The sequence below is a fragment of the Erithacus rubecula genome, assembly GCF_903797595.1.
Source record: "Erithacus rubecula genome assembly, chromosome: 28".
Taxonomy (NCBI): domain Eukaryota; kingdom Metazoa; phylum Chordata; class Aves; order Passeriformes; family Muscicapidae; genus Erithacus; species Erithacus rubecula.
In genome coordinates, this window is record NC_136680.1 from 1,719,947 (window position 1) to 1,734,056 (window position 14,110).

Consider the following 14,110-nt stretch of genomic DNA (forward strand, 5'->3'; position numbering starts at 1 on the left):
AACACAACCCAAACAGCCTCAAAAACGGCCCCAAAACCAGCCCCAAACACAGCCTCAAAAACAGCCCCAAAACAGCTCCAAACACAGCCCCAAAACCAGCCCCAAACAGCCACAAACACAGCCCCAAACACAGCCCCAAAATATCCCCAAAACAGCCCCAAAACCAGCCCCAAACACAGCCCCAAACACAACCCAAACACAGCCCCAAACACAGCCCCAAACACAGCCACCAACACAACCCAAACAGCCTCAAACACAGCCCCAAACACAATCCCAAACACAGCCCCAAACACAGCCTCAAAAACAGCCCCAAACACAGCCTCAAAAACAGCCCAAACACAGCCACAAACACAGCCCCAGACACAGCCTCAAAAACAGCCACAAACACAACCCAAACAGCCTCAAACACGGCCCCAAAACAGCCTCAAAAACAGCCCCAAAACCAGCCCCAAACACAGCCCCTAACACAACCCAAACACAGCCCCAAACACAGCCCCAAACACAATCCCAAACACGGCCCCAAACAGCCTCAAAAACAGCCCCAAAACCAGCCCCAAACACAGCTCCAAACACAGCCCCAAACACAGCCCCAAACATGGCCCCAAACAGCCCCAAACACAGCCCCAAACACGGACTCAAACACGGCCCCAGTCTCAAAAACAGCTCCAAACATGGCCCCAAACAGCCTCAAAAACAGCCCCAAACACAGCCCAAAATAGCCCCAAAAAACAGCCACAAACACAACCCAAACAGCCTCAAACACAGCCCCAAACACAGCCCCAAACACAGCCCCAAAATATCCCCAAAACAGCCCCAAAACAGCCCCAAACATAACCCAAACAGCCTCAAAAACAGCCCCCAAAACAGCCCCAAACACAGCCCCAAACACAGCCCCAAACAGCCTCAAAAACAGCCCCCAAAACAGCCCCCAAAACAGCCCCAAACACAGCCCCAAACACAGCCCCAAACACAGCCCCAAACAGCCTCAAAAACAGCCCCCAAAACAGCCCCCAAAACAGCCCCAAACACAGCCCCAAACACAGCCCCAAACAGCCTCAAAAACAGCCCCCAAAACAGCCCCCAAAACAGCCCCCAAAACAGCCCCCAAACACAGCCCCAAACACAGCCCTGCACCCCAAACGGCCCCAAAACCAGCTCCAAACACGGCCCCAAACACGGCCCCAAACACAGCCCTGTACCTGTCACCGCGACCCCAAAGCCCCATTCCCAATCCCACAGCCCCTCATTCCCATTCCCCCAATCCCATCCCCATTCCCAATCCCCCATTCCCATTCCTATTCCCATTCCAAATCCCCCATTCCCATTCCTATTCCCATTCCAAATCCCCCATTCCCATTCCTATTCCCATTCCCAATCCCCCATTCCCATTCCTATTCCCATTCCAAATCCCCCATTCCCATTTCCACTTCCATTCCCGTTCCCATTCCCATCCTCATCTCCCCATTCCCAATCCCAATCCCAATCCCATTCCCAATCCCAATCCCATTCCCAATCCCAATCCCAATCCCAATCCCATTCCCAATCCCAATCCCAATCCCAATCCCAACCCCATTCCCAATCCCAATCCCATCCCAATCCCAATCCCAATCCCAATCCCACTCCCGTGCCCACCCTGCGTGTCCCCCTGCGGTGCTGTGCCCGCGCCTCCCGCAGGTGCCACCAGGGCCTGGCTCGTGTCCCTTTGCCCACGTAGAACACGGCGGTGACAAAATCCCGGAACTGCTGGGCGGGGCTGAGCCCGGGGCTGCGGCGGGGCAGGTCCCGGGTCACCCTGGGGACAGGACACCGGGGTGACAATGGGGACAGGGGGCACTGGGGTGACAATGGGGACAGGGGGCACTGGGGTGACAATGGGGACAGGGACACCGGGGTGACTATGGGGACAGGGGACACCGGGGTGACAATGGGGACAGGGACACCGGGGTGACAATGGGGACAGGACACCGGGGTGACAATGGGGACAGGGACACCGGGGTGACACTGGGGACAGGGACACCGGAGTCAGATTTGGGACAGGGGACACCGGGGTGACAATGGGGACAGGGACACTGGGGTGACAATGGGGACAGGGACACCGGGGTGACAATGGGGACAGGGGACACTGGGGTGACACTGGGGACAGGGACACCGGGGTGACAATGGGGACAGGGGCACCGGGGTGACACTGGGGACAGAGGGACACCGGGGTGACAATGGGGACAGGGACACGGGGGTGACAATGGGGACAGGGGGCACTGGGGTGACACTGGGGACAGGGACACTGGGGTCACCCTGGGGACAGAGGGACACCGGGGTGACAATGGGGACAGGGGACACCGGGGTCACACTGGGAACAGGGGACACTGGGGTGACAACGGGGACAGGGGACACTGGGGTGACACTGGGGACAGAGGGACACTGGGGTGACACGGGGCAGGTCCCGGGTCACCCTGGGGACAGGGGGCACTGGGTCAAAATGGAGACAGGGACACTGGGGTCAGAATGGGGACAGGGACACTGGGGTGACACTGGGGATGGGGGATAGGGTCACCCTGGGGTCAGGAGGGCACTGGGTCAGACTGGGGACACAGGGGTGACACAGGGTGGCACAGGGATGGCACAGGAGGTGGCAGGGGGTGGCACAGAGTGGCACAGGGTGGCACAGGGTGACAGAGGTGACACAGGTGGCACGGTGGCACAGGGTGACACAGGTGGCACAGGGTCACAGAGGTGACACAGGTGACACAGGTGGCACAGGGTGGCACAGTGGCACGGTGGAACGGTGGCACGGTGACACAGGTGACACAGGTGACACGGTGGCACACCTGGGGTCCAGCAGCAGGTAGTTGAAGCTGATCTTGAGCCGCTCGTGCTGGAAGTGCTGACTCAGCGCCAGCTCGTCCCGGGCGCAGTCGGGGACGCGGCCGGAGCTGAGCGCGGCCACCAGCTCGGGGCTGTGCCCACCCGGGACACCCCCTGCGGGCCGGGGACCCCCGAGACCGTCACCAGGGCCACGGGACCCCGCACAGCCCCCCGGGACCCCCGAGACCGTCACCAGGGCCACGGGACCCCGCACAGCCCCCCGGGACCCCCGAGACCGTCACCAGGGCCACGGGACCCCGCACAGCCCCCCGGGACCCCGCACAGCCCCCCGGGTCCCCCGAGACCGTCACCAGGGCCACGGGACCCCGCACAGCCCCCCGGGACCCCCGAGACCGTCACCAGGGCCACGGGGCCCCGTACAGCCCCTCAAAACCCCGCACAGCCCCCCAAAACCCCAGAGACTGTCACCAGAGCCACGGGACTCCGCACAGCCCCCCGGGACCCCGCACAGCTCCCCAAAACCTCACACAGCCCCCCGGAACCCCACACAGCCCCCCGGAATCCCACACAGCCCCCCAAAACCTCACACAGCCCCCCGGGACCCCACACAGCTCCCGAAAACCTCACACAGCTCCCCGGGACCCCAAACAGCTCCCCAAAACCCCAGAGCCCATCACCACGGCCCCAAAACCCCAGCACAGCTCCCCAAAACTCTTTACCCCAAAACCCCAATGGCCACCCCCATGACCCCAAACCCCCTGGTCCAGCCCTATTCCCATCCCCACGATCCAAAACCCCCAATGCCCATCCTCATGACCCCAAATCCCCCCGTTCCTATTCCCTCCACCCCAAACCCCCCAATCCAGCCCAAACCCCATCCCCATGAGCCCAAAACCCCCAAACCCCCTCATATCCATCCCCACTATCCCAAACCCCCCAATCCAGCCCCATTCCCATCCCCACGACCCCAAAGCCCCCCATATCCATCCCCACCACCCCAAACCCCCCAATCCAGCCCCATTCCCATCCCCATGACCCCAAACCCCCCCATATCCATCCCCACCACCCCAAACCCCCCAATCCAGCCCCAATCCCATTCCTCTGACCCCAAATTCCCCCCATATCCATCCCCACCACCCCAAACCCCCCAATCCAGCCCCAATCCCATTCCTCTGACCCCAAATTCCCCCCATTCCCCTCCCCATTCCCCTCCCCACCCCCCGCCGTTCCCGGGGGTCACACCCGAGGGTGGCACCCCCGCACTCACCCTCGGGCCACCCGCACTGTCCCTCGAGCGCGGTGACAGCGCCGGGATTGTCCCCAAGCTCCGGCTGCGACGGCGACACGCGGCCACCGCGCCCGGTGCCACCGCCGGGGCTGCCACCAGGGCTGTGACACTCGCGGGGCTCCTGGTCCTGTGTCACGTCCTCGCAGTGCGGGGTGGCACAGCCGGGTGACAGTGGCACCGAGGGTGTCCCCAAGGGCGAGTGGCGCTGCCACCCAGTGCCACCCTCGGTCCTGGGGCTGCTGGTGGCACTGGAGGGACCCCGAGTGGCCGCCGGGGACTTCTGGGGGTGTCGCCGCTTCTCCGGGAGCCCGCGGCTGGATTTGGGGGAGCCCCGGGCGGGTGGCAGAGAGTTCTGGGGGTGTCCCTTGTCCCCAAGTCCCCGGGGACAGGACCCTGAGCAGTTCTGGGGGTGTCCCTTGTCGCCAAATCCCTTGGGACAGGTCCCTGAGCAGTTCTGGGGGTGTCCCTTGTCCCCAAATCCCCGGGGACAGGACCCTGAGCAGTTCTGGGGGTGTCCCTTGTCCCCAAGTCCCCGGGGACAGGACCCTGAGCAGTTCTGGGGGTGTCCCTTGTCCCCAAATCCCTTGGGACAGGTCCCTGAGCAGTTCTGGGGGTGTCCCTTGTCCCCAAGTCCCCGGGGACAGGACCTTGAGCAGTTCTGGGGGTGCCCCTTGTCCCCAAATCCCCGCAGGACCCTGGGCCCGAATTTGGGGACGCTGCCACCCCCTGGGGACATCCCGGGGACGGTCTGGGTGTCACCCCAAGAGCCGCCGGTCGCGTCCCTGTCCCCTGGGGTGACACAGCGGCGCGGGGGGGAGGTGACAGGGACCCCGGGGGGTCTCGGGGACATCGGGAGGGGCTCGGGGGGCAGGGGGGAGGAGGAGGAGGGGGAGGGGGAGGAAGAGCAGGGGCGCAGCCGCGCTGCCGCCGCCCGCAGGCGGCTCCTGCTCCTGGGGGTGACGTGCCGGTCCCCAAAATTGTCGCAGCCCCGGGGGGTGACATCGCCAGGGCTGCCAGGAGGGGGACAGCGGGGCGGGGACCCCCCGAGAGAGGCAAGGAGCCCCCCGAGATCCCAGCAGGACTCGGGGATTTGGGGGGCGGCTCCGGAGCACAAATCCCGCCCCAAATCCTGCCCCAAACCCAAATCCCGTCCCAAATCCTGCCCCAAATCCTGTCCCGAACCCAAATCCCGTCCCAAATCCTGCCCCAAATCCTGTCCCGAACCCAAATCCTGCCCCGAACCCAAATCCCGCCCCAAACCTTCCCCCAAATCCGGGGGCGCTGCCCCCCTCGAGGGTCCCCCGGCCCCGCTGCCCCCCAGGGACTCGCGGGCGGTGACGAATCTGTCGCCGCTGTCCCCAAGGCTGTCGCTGTCCCCAGTGTCCCCAAAGCCAGCGCCGCCCCCACCCCCCGGCTCTGTCACCGCCGTGTTGGGGACAGTCCCTCGCCACCCTCCGGGGATGTCGCCCGCGGTGTCACCGCCGCTCCCGGGTGCCACCGAACAGCTGTCGCGGGGCAGGGAGGACCTCGGGGACATCGCGTGTGTCCCCAAAATCCCGCCTTGGTGCCGCCGCAGGGCCACACCGGGAGCGACACGGGGACAGGGGACAGGGAGGGGACATCCTGTCCTTGTCCCCAGAGCGCTCGGGGGTGGCTCCTGGGGATGGTCCCGGTCCCAGAGCAGCGTGCTGGAGGCCAGGGGTGGCAGGGGGACAGCGGTGTCCCCGCGGGGCTCTTGGGGACACAGCGAGGGGACAGCGCTGTCCCCCGGTCCGTCCAGCAGGGACCTGCGGGTGCTGCTGAGGGGCGCGGCCTCGACAATGTCCCCAAGCGCCACCCAGGAGTCGCTGTCACCGCTGCCATCCTCGCTCAGGAAGGACAGGGCCCTGCGGGGCCACCAAGGCTCTGGGGACACAGATTGGGGTCACCAATCTCAGCCCCCCCCGATTGTCCCCAAGGAGGAGGGGACACCTTGGGGACCTCACCCTGCGCGGGGCTCCGGCTCCTCTGCGGCGCCAGCGGCTCCTGCGGGGAGGGGACAGCGCTGTCACCGCTGCCACCAGCGGCTGGCACAGCTGTCCCTGTCCCCATTCCGGGATTGTCACAGCCCTGTCCCCATTCCGGGATTGTCACTGTCCCCAGCGCTGTCACCGCTGCCACCAGCGGCTGGCACAGCTGTCCCTGTCCCCATTCCGGGATTGTCACAGCCCTGTCACCATTCCGGGATTGTCACTGTCCCCAGCGTTGTCACCGCTGCCAGGGCCACTATGGGGTGGCACAGCTGTCCATGTCCCCCGAGTTTGTCGCTGTTCCGGGATTGTCGCTGTCCCCGTCCCCCATTCCGCGATTGTCGCCGTCCCCGCGCTGTCGCCGCTCACCTGTCGCCGCCGCACGATCCCGCCGCAGCGGTGACACCCCCGGGTCACATCCAGCGGTGGCAGCTCGCGGGCACAGCTGGGGGGTGGCACCGCGACAGGGTCACCGCCAGGGCACGGCCACCCCCGGGGACGCGCCGGTGCCACCAGCAGTGTCGGGGACACGGGGCTGGGGTCACCCCGCTGCCGGTGCCACCCCCGGTGCCACCCCCGGTGCCAGGGTCCCCTCGGCAGCGCCGGTGTCCCCAAGGTCGCGTTTTGTCCCCGCCACGGTCCCAGTGTCCCCTCCCGCTGCCGGTGTTCCCCTCCCTGGATCCCGGTATCCCGATATCCTGATCCCGGTATCCCAGAACCCCAATCCCGATCCCGATATCCCGGGATCCCTATCGCAATATCCCGACCCCGACATCCCAATCCCGATCCCGATATCCCGGGATCCCTATTGCAATATCCCGACCCCGACATCTCAATCCCGATCCCGATATCCCGGGATCCCAGTCCCAAACCCAACAGCCGGTATCCCGCTATTCTGATCCCCCGACATCCCCTTGTCCTTATCCCGATATCCAAATCCCGACACCCCCGTATCCCTATCCTGATATCCCGGTGTCCCTATCCCGATATCCCGATATCCCTATCCCGATATCCCTCTGTCGCTATCCCGATATCCCGATATCCCTATCCCGATATCCCGGTGTCGCTATCCCGATATCCCGGTGCCCCTATCCCGATATCCCGGTGTCTCTATCGCGATATTTCCCCGCCCGTTTCCCCCCCACTCACGCTCCGATCATCCCGCCCGTTCAAACGCCCCGCGCCGCCGCTGATTGGCTCCACACGAGCCAATAGGAGGCGGCTGCGCTCATCACGTCGGATGACGTCAGACGCAGAAGGGCGGGGCCAAGACTCTCAGCGCCCCCCAGTGGCCACAGCTGGTAACGCCCAGTGCCACCAGTGTCACCAGTGTCCCCAAACCAGCGCTTCCCAGTGCCACCAGTGTCCCCAAACTGGCACTGCCCAGTGCCACCAGTGTCACCAGTGTCCCTAAACCAGCGCTGCCCAGTGCCACCAGTGTCCCCAAACTGGCACTGCCCAGTGCCACCAGTGTCACCAGTGTCCCCAAACTGGCGCTGACCAGTGCCACCAGTGTCCCCAAACTGGCACTGCCCAGTGTCCCTAAACTGGCGCTGCCCAGTGCCACCAGTGTCCCCAAACTGGCACTGCCCAGTGCCACCAGTGTCACCAGTGTCCCTAAACTGGCGCTGCCCAGTGCCACCAGTGTCCCCAAACTGGCGCTGACCAGTGCCACCAGTGTCCCCAAACTGGCACTGCCCAGTGTCCCTAAACTGGCGCTGCCCTGTGCCACCAGTGCCACCACCAAGCCCAGGACATCCATCCCTGTCACCTGGAGGTGACCCAGAACCATGAAAAGTGACCCAAAATCCCCAGAAAAACACCACAAAAAACATGACAAATCAGGAAAATTCTTCTATTTTAACACCCAACCACTGCCACCAATGTCCCCAACCACCCTGGTGTGTCCATCCCTGTCACCTGGGGGTGACACAGGGACAGCAGAGGTGACCCAGAACCACGAGAGGAGACCCAGAACCATAAGAAATGACCCCCAACCCCCAGAAAAACACCATAAACCCCCCGAAATCACTAAAATTCTATTTTCCACCACCCCGGGCTGTCCCCAGGCTGTCCCCAGGCTGTCCCCAGGGCTGTCCCCGTGTCCCCGGGCTGTCCCCGCTGTCCCCTCAGACGGTGGCCTCCCCCTCGGGGCTGTCCCCGGGCTGTCCCCGCTGTCCCCCTGTCCCCTCAGACGGTGGCCTCCCCCTCGGGGCTGTCCCCAGGCTGTCCCCTCAGACGGTGGCCTCCCCCTCGGGGCTGTCCCCTGGCTGTCCCCGCTGTCCCCAGGCTGTCCCCGCTGTCCCCTCAGACGGTGGCCTCCCCCTCGGGGCTGTCCCCTCAGACGGTGGCCTCCCCCTCGGGGCTGTCCCCCGCTGTCCCCAGGCTGTCCCCCGCTGTCCCCGCTGTCCCCTCAGACGGTGGCCTCCCCCTCGGGGCTGTCCCCACTGTCCCCTCAGACGGTGGCCTCCCCCTCGGGGCTGTCCCCGTCCAGCAGCCCGTAGCTGGCGTGGCTCTGGCAGGGTCTCTGCAGGGGGTGTGCCAGCAGCTTGGCCATGCAGTTGTGCAGCTCCAGCGCCGGCCCCGCCAGCGGCACCTCGAACTTGTAACTGGTGCCCTTGGAGTCCAGGCTGGACAGGAACCCAAACATGGCCTGGGAGGGACAGGGACAGGGACACACAGGGACACGGGGACAGGGATGGGACAGGGATGGGACAGGGACACGGGGACAGGGATGGGACAGGGATGGGACAGGGACACGGGGACAGGGACACACAGGGACACGGGGACAGGGACACGGGGACAGGGATGGGACAGGGACACGGGGACAGGGACACGGGGACAGGGACAGGGATGGGACAGGGACACACAGGGACACGGGGACAGGGACACGGGGACAGGGACAGGGATGGGACACAGGGACAGGGACACGGGACATGGGGACAGAGACACGGGGACAGGGACAGGGGACAAGGACACGGGGACAGGGACACGGGGACAGGGACAGGGACAGGGATGGGACAGGGACACGGGGACAGGGATGGGACAGGGACACGGGGACAGGGACACGGGGACAGGGACACGGGGACAGGGACAGGGATGGGACAGGGACAGAGGACAGGGGACACAGGGACAAGGGGACAGGGACAGGGACACGGGGACAGGGGACACAGGGACAGGGACACACAGGGACACAGGGACAGGGGAGAGGGACAGGGGGCACAGGGACACAGGGCAGAGGGACAGGGACACAGGGACAGAGACAGGGAGACAGGGGACAGGGACAGGGGGATGGACAGAGACACGGGGACAGGGACACAGGGACAGGGGACAGACACAGGGGGCACAGGGACACAGGGCAGAGGGACAGGGACACGGGGACAGGGACACAGGGACAGAGACAGGGGGACAGGAACATAGGGATGGACAGGGGGACACGGGGACAGGGACATGGGGACAGGGGACAAGGACAGGGGGACAGGGACACAGGGACAGAGACAGGGATATAGGGATGGACAGGGGGACACGGGGACAGGGACATGGGGACAGGGGACAAGGACAGGGGGACAGGGACACAGGGACAGAGACAGGGATATAGGGATGGACAGGGGGACACGGGGATAGGGACATGGGGACAGGGGACAAGGACAGGGGGACAGGGACACAGGGACAGAGACAGGGGGACAGGAACATAGGGATGGACAGGGGGACACGGGGACAGGGACATGGGGACAGGGGACAGGGACACAGGGACAGGGATGTGGGGACAGGGGGATGGACAGAGGGACAGTGATGTTGAAGGGGGTGTGGGGAATCGCCGTCCCCAAATTTCCTTTTCTACCCCAAATCCTGACAGGTTCCCTCTTTCGGATCCCCATTTTGCCCCCAAATCCCCTCCCTTCTGTCCCCCCATTCCACCCCCAAAATCCCCCCTAAATTCCTCCCCATTCTGCCCCAAAATTCCCCCAAAATTCCCTCCTTCTTCTCCCATTCTGCCCCATTCTACCCCGAAAATTCCCCCTAAATTCCTCCCCATTTTGCCCCAAAATTCCCTCCAAATTTCCCCCTTTGTCCCCCATTTCCCCCCAAAATTCCCCCACTCCATCCCAAAATTCCCCCCAAAATCTCCTTTTGTCCCCTCATTCTGCCCCAAAATTCCCAATTTCTCCCCTATTGTGCCTCAAAATCCCCTAATTTTGCCCCCCCCTCCCCATTTCCCCCCAAATTTCCCCCAAATTCCCTCATTTTGTCCCATTTGCTCCTGTTCTGTCCCAAAAGGAGAGATTTGGGGTGGAAATGGGGGATTTTGGGGCAAATTTGGGTGGATTTTGGGGGCAAATTTGGGGGATTTGGGGGGCAAATTCGGGTGGATTTTGGGGTTAATTCAGGTGGATTTTGGGGGGTAAATTTGGGGTGGATTTGGGGATAAATTTGGAGGATTTGGGGGCAAATTTGGGGGATTTGGGAGAAAATTTGGGGTGGATTTGGGGGATTTTGGGGGACATTTTGGGTGGATTTTGGGGGTAAATTTGGGGAGGATTTTAGGGATAAATTTGGAGGATTTGGGGGCAAATTTGGAGGATTTTGGGGTTAATTCAGGGGGATTTTTGGGTTAATTCAGGTGGATTTGGGAATAAATTCAGGTGGATATTGGGGTAAATTTGGAGGATTTTTGGGTAAATTTGAGTGGATTTTGGGATAAATCTTGGGAATTTTAAGGTAAATTTGGGGAATTTTGGGGTAAATTCAGGTGGATTTGGGGGGTAAATTTTGGGGTAATATCTGGGTGGATTTTGGGGTTAATTCAGGCGGATTTTGGGTAAATTGTGGGAGGATTTTGGGGTTAAATTTTGGGGATTTTGGGTCCCCTTCACCTTCCAGCTGCCCTCGTCCTCCTTCTCGTCCTGCCCGTTGTGGATGTAAACGACATCAAAGAAAAAATATGGGCACTGCAGCAACTTCTGGGGAAAAAAAATGGGAATTTGGGGTAAAAAATGGGAATTTGGGAGAAAAAAGGGGATTTGAGGGAAAATTGGGGGAATTTTGGGGAGATTTGAGGGAAAATTGGGAGGATTTTGGGTGCAAATTTTGAGATTTTAGGGAGAAATCAGAGATTTGGGGTGGAAATTTCAGAATTTGGGTATAAATTAAAGATTTTGGGTGGAAATTTCAGGATTTGTGTGGATTTTGGGTGGAAATTTTGGGATTTGGGCAAAAATGTAGGGATTTTGTGTGGAAAAGGAGAATTTTGGGTGTAAATGTGTGGATTTGGGGTGGAAGTTTCAGGATTTTTGGGGTGTCAGTTCTGGGATTTTTGGGGCGCCAGTTGGGATTTTTGGAGTATCAGTTGTGTGATTTGGGGTGTTAGTTCCAGGATTTTGGGGAGCCAGTTTTGTGATTTTTGGGGTGTCAGTTCTGGGATTTTGGGGCGTCAGTTCTGGGATTTTTGGGATGCCAGTTCCAGGATTTTTGGGGTATCAGTTCCAGGATTTTGGGGTGCCAGCTGTGGGTTTGGGGCGCCAGCTGTGGTTTTGGGGTGCCAGCTGTGATTTTGGGGTGCCAGCTGTGGCTTTGGGGTATCAGTTCCAGGATTTTGGGGTGCCAGCTGTGGGTTTGGGGTGCCAGCTGTGGTTTGGGGTATCAGTTCCAGGATTTTGGGGTGCCAGCTGTGATTTTGGGGTATCAGTTCCAGGATTTTGGGGTGCCAGCTGTGGTTTGGGGTATCAGTTCCAGGATTTTGGGGTGCCAGCTGTGGTTTGGGGTATCAGTTCCAGGATTTTGGGGTGCCAGCTGTGGTTTTGGGGTGCCAGCTGTGATTTTGGGGTATCAGTTCCAGGATTTTGGGGTGCCAGCTGTGGTTTGGGGTATCAGTTCCAGGATTTTGGGGTGCCAGCTGTGGTTTGGGGTATCAGTTCCAGGATTTTGGGGTGCCAGCTGTGGTTTGGGGTATCAGTTCCAGGATTTTTGGGGTGCCAGCTGTGGTTTGGGGTGCCAGCTGTGGTTTGGGGTATCAGTTCCAGGATTTTGGGGTGCCAGCTGTGGTTTGGGGTGCCAGCTGTGGTTTTGGGGTATCAGTTCCAGGATTTTGGGGTGCCAGCTGTGGTTTTGGGTATCAGTTCCAGGATTTTGGGGTGCCAGCTGTGGTTTGGGGTATCAGTTCCAGGATTTTGGGGTGCCAGCTGTGGGTTTGGGGCGCCAGCTGTGGTTTTGGGGTGCCAGCTGTGATTTTGGGGTGCCAGCTGTGATTTTGGGGTATCAGTTCCAGGATTTTGGGGTGCCAGCTGTGATTTTGGGGTATCAGTTCCAGGATTTTGGGGTGCCTGCTGTGATTTTGGGTATCAGTTCCAGGATTTTGGGGTGCCAGCTGTGGGTTTGGGGTGCCAGCTGTGATTTTGGGTATCAGTTCCAGGATTTTGGGGTGCCTGACCTTGACGTGCTCCCCCCCACAGAACTGGGGCTGGCAGCGCGGGCGCCCCAACACCAGGATGGCTCTGACCACGAAGGGCGGCGGGATGGTCTGGACATTGTCAGTGACAGGGAGATCCACCTTCTGCTGCCTGGGGACAGGGACAGTGACAGTGACACAGGGACACAGGGATGGACATTGTCAGTGACAGGGAGATCCACCTTCTGCTGCCTGGGGACAGGGACAGGGACAGTGACACAGTGACACAGGGACACAGGGATGGACATTGTCAGTGACAGGGAGATCCACCTTCTGCTGCCTGGGGACAGGGACAGGGACACAGGGACAGTGACACAGGGACAGTGACACAGGGACAGTGACACAGGGACACAGGGACAGGGATGGACATTGTCAGTGACAGGGAGATCCACCTTCTGCTGCCTGGGGACAGGGACACAGTGACACAGTGACACAGGGACACAGGGATGGACATTGTCAATGACAGGGAGATCCACCTTCTGCTGCCTGGGGACAGGGACAGTGACACAGGGACAGTGACACAGGGACACAGGGACACAGGGACAGTGACACAGGGACACAGTGACAGTGACACAGGGACACAGGGATGGACATTGTCAGTGACAGGGAGATCCACCTTCTGCTGCCTGGGGACAGGGACAGTGACAGTGACACAGGGACACAGGGATGGACATTGTCAGTGACAGGGAGATCCACCTTCTGCTGCCTGGGGACAGGGACACAGTGACAATGGAGACAGAGTGACAGTGGGGACAGGGATGGGACAGTGACAGGGTGACAGTGGGGACAGGGACAGGGTGGCACCCAGGCTCAGGGGACACAGGCTCAGGGTGCCACCCTGTCCTGTCCCCTCCCCCCCCCAGAACCTTCTGGAAGCCCCAGATCCCCCCAGTGCTCACATGAGGTTGAAGAGCCCGTCCAGATCTGAGCAGGGGTCAAGGCTGGCACCAGCACCTGTGACACCCCTGGGACACCTGGGACACCCCTGGGACACCTGGGACACCTGGGGCACCCCTGGGACACCTGGGGCACCCCTGGGACACCCCTGGGACACCTGGGGCACCCCTGGGACATCTGCCACCTGTGCCACCCCCAGGGAAATCTGTGTCACCCCCTAGGACATCCCAATGCCACCCAAGTGACCCTGGTGGCAGCTAAGGGACACCCCTGGCACCCAGGACAGGGTGGCACCAAGGGACCTTGGTGGCACCCCAGGAACCCTGATGCCTCCCCTGGTGACCCCAATGCCACCCAGGACACCCCAATGCCCCCCTGGTGGCCCTGGTGACACCCCAATGACCCCCTGGTGGCCCTGGTGACACCCCAATGTCCCCTGGTGGCACTGAGGATACTGAAGGACTGGCACACGACGGTGTCCAGGTCATAGAGGCAGCTGCAAACCTCCCGTGGGTCTGAGGTGAAACCTGAGAGCTGAGGGGACAGGGGGACAGGAGGGGACAGGAGGGGACAGGGGTGGCACTGAGCTGGCACCAACCCCATCCCTGTCCCCATGTCCTGTGTCCCTGTGCCCACTCCTGTCCCCGT

General features: G+C 61.6%; 2 protein-coding genes and 1 long non-coding RNA gene across 3 annotated transcripts in view; 2 read left to right on the forward strand and 1 right to left on the reverse strand.

The window, feature by feature from the left end:
• LOC306813262 overlaps positions 1-7,429 on the forward strand; it is a 96,658-nt gene extending 89,229 nt beyond the window's left edge. The window contains exon 4 of the long non-coding RNA XR_013776958.1: positions 7,419-7,429. This is a non-coding gene — a long non-coding RNA (uncharacterized lncRNA). The remainder of the gene's footprint in view (positions 1-7,418) is intronic.
• Positions 7,430-8,563: 1,134 nt separating this feature from the next.
• On the reverse strand, positions 8,564-13,993 carry BABAM1 (BRISC and BRCA1 A complex member 1). The gene is made up of 5 exons (XM_079328487.1): positions 13,918-13,993; positions 13,465-13,489; positions 12,548-12,677; positions 10,995-11,081; positions 8,564-8,773 (listed from the first exon to the last, which is right to left on the reverse strand). Coding segments are annotated over exons 2-5 (417 nt in total). The 5' UTR covers positions 13,467-13,489; positions 13,918-13,993; the 3' UTR covers positions 8,564-8,575.
• Positions 13,994-14,075: 82 nt separating this feature from the next.
• The window catches only part of LOC306813198 (tyrosine-protein kinase JAK3-like), a gene marked incomplete at both ends in the record, with an annotated part of 8,181 nt that continues 8,146 nt past the window's right edge, over positions 14,076-14,110 (forward strand). Inside the window, one exon of the mRNA XM_079328402.1 lies at positions 14,076-14,108. Coding sequence (XP_079184528.1) covers positions 14,076-14,108 — 33 coding nt within the window. The remainder of the gene's footprint in view (positions 14,109-14,110) is intronic.

Excerpts from the sequence above, each read along its gene's own strand:
- BABAM1 (XM_079328487.1), bottom strand. Across the intron at positions 11,082-12,547 it reads GTGGGGGGGAGCACGTCAAG|AAGTTGCTGCAGTGCCCATA; the intron begins GTCAGGCACCCC and ends TTTTTTCCCCAG. Across the intron at positions 8,774-10,994 it reads AGGACGAGGGCAGCTGGAAG|GCCATGTTTGGGTTCCTGTC; the intron begins GTGAAGGGGACC and ends TGTCCCTCCCAG.